The sequence below is a fragment of the Ricinus communis genome, chromosome 8 (assembly GCF_019578655.1).
Source record: "Ricinus communis isolate WT05 ecotype wild-type chromosome 8, ASM1957865v1, whole genome shotgun sequence".
NCBI lineage: Eukaryota > Viridiplantae > Streptophyta > Magnoliopsida > Malpighiales > Euphorbiaceae > Ricinus > Ricinus communis.
In genome coordinates, this window is record NC_063263.1 from 15219568 (window position 1) to 15226715 (window position 7148).

At 28.9% G+C, this 7148-nt stretch overlaps 1 protein-coding gene across 1 annotated transcript; it reads left to right on the forward strand.

The window, feature by feature from the left end:
• The first annotated feature begins 1454 nt into the window (after nucleotides 1–1454).
• Nucleotides 1455–2115, forward strand: LOC8275262 (cyclin-dependent protein kinase inhibitor SMR2). The gene has a single exon (XM_002523697.3). It carries the CDS (start codon nucleotides 1615–1617, stop codon nucleotides 2023–2025), a length of 411 nt encoding a protein of 136 aa, XP_002523743.2. The 5' UTR covers nucleotides 1455–1614; the 3' UTR covers nucleotides 2026–2115.
• The last annotated feature ends 5033 nt before the right edge of the window (nucleotides 2116–7148 follow it).

The window sequence follows — 7148 nt, forward strand, 5'->3', positions numbered from 1 at the left end:
AAAACGTAGCAGGACAGCCCAAATTCCAGGGGGCAAAACCCTGAAATACAGCAGTACTGAAGGTACCCTATTTTTGGTTAACTGTAGACGTGAACAAACTGTAAAATAGACACAAAAAGAAGGCAACTGCTAGATGCCTCTGCCCTCTGCCTCTCTCCATTGCATCTTTGATCTTAGTGCAAAAGATACAGGCACCGCCCTTATTCATTTTGGTTCACATTTTAACAAAACTTCAAAGCAATATATACATATGTTATACCCCATAAGTTTCAGACTCTAAGAATACCAAAATACCCATAGCACAACTGAGCTGGCAACATGCAAATGGAGATTACAAGGGAAATAAGAATGGTGCCATGTGCAGCTGATTTGCACAATGGGAATTCTAGGTCACCTTCAAATGTCAAATAATAATGCAAGTCCAAAAGGGTATCCAATGCCAGTAGTATAAATACAGACAAGCGAGGAAGAGGGTCTGATATGACAGGTGAAGAGAGAGTGTGAAAGAGAAGATAAGGAGAGAAGAGGCACTTCACACTTCACTACAGTTTCATGGGATACTCAAGAGGCAGGATTCAGCCCCCAAAATTTTTTAAAAAATAATAATTAATTTGGGTTATATGGACTTTATGGTTATCTATCAAAAGACATGAGCACATGGTTTGAATAACATAACAAATTATACATGAGCATTTTTTTTTCTTTGAATTTGTTCCTGAATTTAGGATGCTTTAACATCATTGTCTTTTTCATATCATTTTTGAAAAAAATTAAAATCTATCAGTCTTTCTTTTTATTCATTTAAGACCCAACGAGGGCGAACCATACAACACGAATAATTATCTAAATAAAAATTAATTTCACTGTTCGGATCTTTACAATCAGTATTTCAAAAAAAAAAAAATCATCAAAAGTTTTTGTGTGTACATTTTTGGTTATAACCAATTTTGTCTTTGTACGATCCATAGGTAAATGCCCTGATGGCTTGATGTATAGCTCCTGTATATATTTGGGTGAAAGTTAAATGGCCTTTCGTTCTCAAGACAACGTAGCCTACAGGAGAGGGAAAACTAGGGTGAAAATTAAAGTGACAGCATCTGTTTTTTTTACATATCACCATCAACGCTAATTCATAGCCATATAAATATAAATATAGTCTGATTAATTAAAAATAAATACTTCTTACTAATATTATAGGAATGGTTTAATAATTGTTATGTTGCAAATAAAAATAAAAATAGAAATCAAGATTTGTACAATACAAAATATAAACGAATAAAAAGTTTGAAAATTTGAATTCTTCTTGGATTAAAAAAATAAATAAAGTCTTTCATATTCTCTCCCCGAAAATGAGATATATTTACTAGAGTAACAGGACTGTCATTGATATGCTTTTTTAGAACTATATGACAAAGAATTGATATACATAAAGAATATATAAAAAAGATTACAATGTGTAAACTGTGAGAGATATATTTTTCAAAAAGATGAGAAAGAAAGAAATCCTTAGTAGCAGAGAATACAAAATTGTCAAAACTCTCTCTCTCTCTCTCTCTCTCACTGACCAAACTTCTCCCATATTTGCAAGTTTTCATATACCTATAAACCTATTCCATGTCTGAGGATCGGCAACAAAACCAACAGATTCTACCAAAACTTCAAGAATTAGCATCACGACAAGAACAAGAAAAAGAACAGGAACAGGAAGATGGGGATGATGATCATGAGCTTCAAGTTCATGAAGTACCATCAGAAGATCATCATCAACATCAACATCATCATCAAGAAGAAGAAGAAGAGTGCAAGACACCGACTTCAAGTGATCACAAGATACCAAGTATTCAGACCTGCCCACCAACACCAAGAAAGAAAGCCCACAAATCATTCTTGCATAAGAGAAAATTGCCTGAGTTAGAGTTCTTTGAAGCTAGTAATAAAGATGAGGTAGACTCTTTCTTTCGATCAAACTTTGAGATGTCTAGGGTTGAATCTCGTTCTATTAAGAGGAGATGTAAAAGTTATTAACATTATTTAATAATTAATTACAATTCATGATCTCTCCATATGTGTAAATATGTAATATTTACATATTTATTATTATTTTTCTTCTTTTTACTTTTTCATGTTTGAAAATATCATCATAAGTCCAGCTTAGCTAACACTACCTGCTATCTATTCTTTCGATGATCTTTCTTGAGTTATAAATTAACTGTTCATGGTATTAGCTAGGTCTATTGTGAAGAATCAAAATATGGAATTATGATTATCATCCTTGTTCAAAAGAGTATATAATTAATAATTCAAGATTCTTAACTAGTTTTTATATTCTTTTCTTCTCAACAAATTAAAGTCCTTTACAAAAATATATGCTATAGTGATAGTACAGTATTCTTTTCTGTTTCTTGCCCTTTTCTATTTATATGAACTTATTTGTTTTGTTCCTTCTTTTACATGTATGGAGAGAGAGAGAGCCAAAAAAAGAAAAATGGTTTGGGTAATCTTATGAAAGATTTGGTTGCTGTTGGTCCAATTCATAAAGATCAACAGTTCCCTAGTTTGTTAAAGTAAACTGGGCAAATGGAAGTGAAGTGAGTGAGTGCTATACCATAATCCCTAATTTGAAAATTCTAATTAAGTCATCAAATGTAAGAGTTTTTGGGCATATAAAATCTTCTCAATGTACCAAATTTTGGAGTTTGTATATATTTCTGCGGTATCTGCATTGGCTACTTGGCCGACCTTCAGGTAAAAGACCCACCAGTGCTACTAGCCCCTCTATGTACTTTTTCTTTAGAGATTCAACGCTTGACAGGAAATCTTTGTCCTGACAAGCTTTGCGAGTTTGTTAGGTGGAATATTTAGACCATTACACGCCAATTTCATCCCAATTTTGAGAAATATTTTTTTATGTTATAATTTAATATATACTATATGATAAAACTTGTTTTATTTTTAATATGTAGTTATTGATTTATTCTTTAATTTATATCAACATTATGCTTAATGATGCATAAATACTCCTTTACCTGGTGATTAACTGATAACTTATGTTTATTCATTTTTATAAGTTCTAATTCATAGAAAATTTTCGATTAACTGATAACTTACCTTTATTATAGAAAATTCTTTTATAAGCTTAGTGTATGTTTCTATCTATACACTAAGCCGATAGATGATTGATATATATTCATTAATTTTAAAAAACATGGTATGTGTCAATCATCTAATATCAAAATATAAAATATTCATAATACGTGTCATTCTCTTATTTATTACAATGTACAAATCAATGCTAGATAAATATTTTTCCAATTTATATGCTAATAAGTTGAATAGCAATAAACTAAGATCCCACTACCCATTAATCCAATTCGAATAATTTAAGTTATATAGCATTAAATAAAACTAACATTAAATGAGAATCTCTACAATCAATTAGAAAGCATGATATGAGGTAAAAGTAATTTCGGACTAGTTTTTGAAGTCTTAAAATCAGCCGAAACCAAATTTGTTTTGGATGAATGGCACTATTTATTTGGATATCAAAGTGGACATAACATATCGAGTTGGATTAAGGTTAGAAAAAAGGACATCCCAATTCCCATGGGACTATTATTTGGAACCAAACTAGGAGATGGAGGCGTCCCCACGGTGTCAGGGAAGTATCCTAAATTCCTAACCACACTTGTGGGGATCCAACTTCTTTAGGTCTTGGTTTTTAAATCTATGCAGACCGGTAAGAGGTGGTTTCTACTGTTTGACATATATTATGAGTAGTGATGTAATCTACTCCAACCAATTCATTGATTCCTTGGAATTAATTTATCTTCATTCGAAGAGTTTGAGTAGGATTTTAAGCTTTAAATTTTTGAATCGAGTAAAAATTGAGATTAATAATATTGTGACTCGATTCAGCTTGATTACATCTTTAAATGAAGCATAAATATATCAGAGTGCTTCTGTTCTTATTTTGCATCATATAATTAAATCAAAATAAAATAAATTTAAATTGATTACTTATTTAAATAGTGAATAATTTTATTCAGATCGAGAAGAGACGTAAGAGATTGAATGTTAAGAGATGAATCAATCCATTTTATTTAATTGAGTTTATCTCGTTATGGGTTAAACAATGTAAAATATATGGCAAAATCTCTTGTCAATAATCTTATATATTATATTGAAACTTGCTTATCATATTTCTGTTAAAATATTTGGTTAGTTTTGTACAAACGTACTACAAAATACGACCGATTTGTATTTAAACTCGTAATACCAATGAAGTGAGTTTCCTTTAAGTAACCAAGATATCTCTCTTCTGTATATTTGTTTTACACTTTGTCTGATATCCAATTAGCAACAAAATACAATACAAAAATAAATAAATTGGCAGGATTCTTTTTTTCTTTTCTCACATGTTTAGCTTCACTTAGTTACTATATATATATATATATATATATATATATACTATACATATATAATTATGATATCAAGTAGTACAATTGTTCTTACCATTAATCTTTATTATTAAATGAACTGCCAACTGAGTTTTAAACTCTGAAAATAGGAAAATCAAAACAAAACGATACAAAATATTTAGAAAACGTGCGTTTTCTTTTTTTAATTATAACATCATATGATTTAAAAGACATGAGAGAGCATACATCATATGACTTTACTTTTACATAAGACTCAGGCAGCAGTTAGCTAGAAGTATAATATAATACCCTAACATGTAAAATACATTAAAAAAAAAACATTATCTAAGAGTGTATAAATGAAATGAGAAAAGTATTTTCTAGCTTAACTAATGTTTCACATTCGAGTTTTGGTATGCGGCTACGTTAGAACTCTTGAGGTAAGAGTTTTGTTCAATATGTTCTAGATTAATCAGACTTATTCTAAATATTAGATTATTAAAGGGAAAATTTTAAAAAAAAAAGACAGAAAGAGTTAAAAGTAGGAGTTTGTTTTCAACCCTTAGCAGCACTGTTATTATCGGACAAGGTAGGAACTGGAAATGTGAAGAAATGTCTGTAAGCTTAAAGGAAAAGGAGGGGAAGGAACATAGGTTTGTTTGAATTCGAAAATGGAGCTTTGGATACCATATAAAAATGTGCAATTAAATGGCAAAAAGATATAGTTGAATATTTGGACAGGGAGAGAGAGAGAACGGGACATGTACAGTATACATTTACTCAGTTTCTTGATTTGGATTTTTTATATTATGAAAAGATTTTCTTATTTTGTCCCCTCCCTATACAATGCACTTAGACATCGTACAGAATTTTCTACAGTCTCACTGTCATCTATATATAATATTACTGTAAAAATTCATTACAGCATGTCACCAAGCTACAGAGTTACTGTGCACACAAACACCATTATTACTGGATTATTTTTGTTTTTTTTTGTCTTTTATGTTACAAATTTTAGGAGGCCTTCTCTTGTCATATTAGGGCTTTTTGAGCAAAATACTATATTAAATTAAAAATTATCATATGATTTAACAGTCGGAGGGACGTAAATGTTAGACCAGTTCAGTTAATGGTTCATAAACCTGTAGTTTCCCAAATTGATAAGGGAAAACCATGTTCAGGTTCCTAAACTTTTCGGTTTTGGACATTGGATTCTTAAAGTACGTCCCGTGGCAAGTGCTTGTGCTATTATTTCCCTCAACACATTAAGGACATTTGCCTAATATTAAACATGCTGCCTGCAATATATATATATATATATATATATATATATATATATATATATGCTAAAAAATCCGAGGGAGGAAACAAGAAGTATTGTTTTCCCAATGCCAACCACTATTAAAGAAAAGATCATTGTTTTCTACTAAAAAAATATTGAGGAAAATGTTTTGCCTCCAAGAATTTTGGACTCAGTGAATCAAAAATTTAAAGAAAAAAAGGAAAAAGGAATTTGAAACTCAAATATCTTAAGATTATTTGAAATAACGATTTAAGAGAAAGTTTTGTGATCTATAATAAAAACAATATACAGCTATTATGAGAAAATGAAATCGAAATAGGATCGTTATTGCTGATTATAGAGATTAAACTCGTAAAATTTCTTTTTAAAAAAAAGGAGTATTGTATTTGTTTTTCTATTGGGTCAAATTCTGTGGAAGGTGTACGAAAATGTATCAAGTTTGCTTGAATAATAAATGTCTAATGCTATACTTAGGTGAAATCCATAAAAGAATTTATTTTATTTGAGAAAAAGACATGAAAATGAAAGTAAAATTAAAATAATAAAATTAAAATAGATATTTTGATGATATGGAATACATTGACTTGCTAACTCATTTAGAAATTCTATTTATTTTACTAGAATTGAATTTAGCTATATTTATACACAAATTTAATTACGTAAAATTTTAAATTAATTTTTACTTCATTCAAAGTATATAAATTTTAAATTTATAAATAAATTCTATAAATTTCAACCAAATATAATATAAATCTAATCTAGCTTGCTTGAATATGTTCAGTTCTATAATTCAACCGTTCATTGACTTTTTCTGGATCAATCTTGGTAATATATAATTTTATTTTGAGATAGAGTTCGATCAATATTTATGTTTTTTAAATGATATCTTAAATTATCTCTATTTGAAAAAATAATTTAAAAAATAATTTTAATTTTAATATTTTATATTATAAAGAAGACACTATTCTAATTTAAGATACAATTCAAATAGCCACCTTTATATTACGGAAGATTTTATTTTTATAATGAATATAAAAAATGACCTATTAAATTTTTCATGAGTTAAAATATATATATATATATATATATATATATATATATATATATTCTACTAACTGATTAGCTTAGAATAGCTATCATGTTAGAATTCTGATAATTTTCTTTATTTATATTGAATCAAGAAAGGGGTAAATAAAAAAAAAAAAAAAAAGATTAATTGATGAATAGATATAATCTTATAGCCTCAGACATTCTTGGAAAGAGGCCTTCGTAGGTGGGCCTGCATTGATATTGCTAAATTCCTAAGTGCTTTAACAAAAATCAATTAATACACAAGTATACTGCTCTGCTCTCACAAGATATTGGAGTTCTACATTAAAGCTTCAAACTTTTCTATCCAATAGGATCATTTGTAAACAAACAAAAAA

What these genes read in the sequence shown, in the direction of transcription:
- LOC8275262 (XM_002523697.3), top strand. Translation starts at nt 1,615, where the DNA reads ATGTCTGAGGATCGGCAACAAAACCAACAGATTCTACCAAAACTTCAA.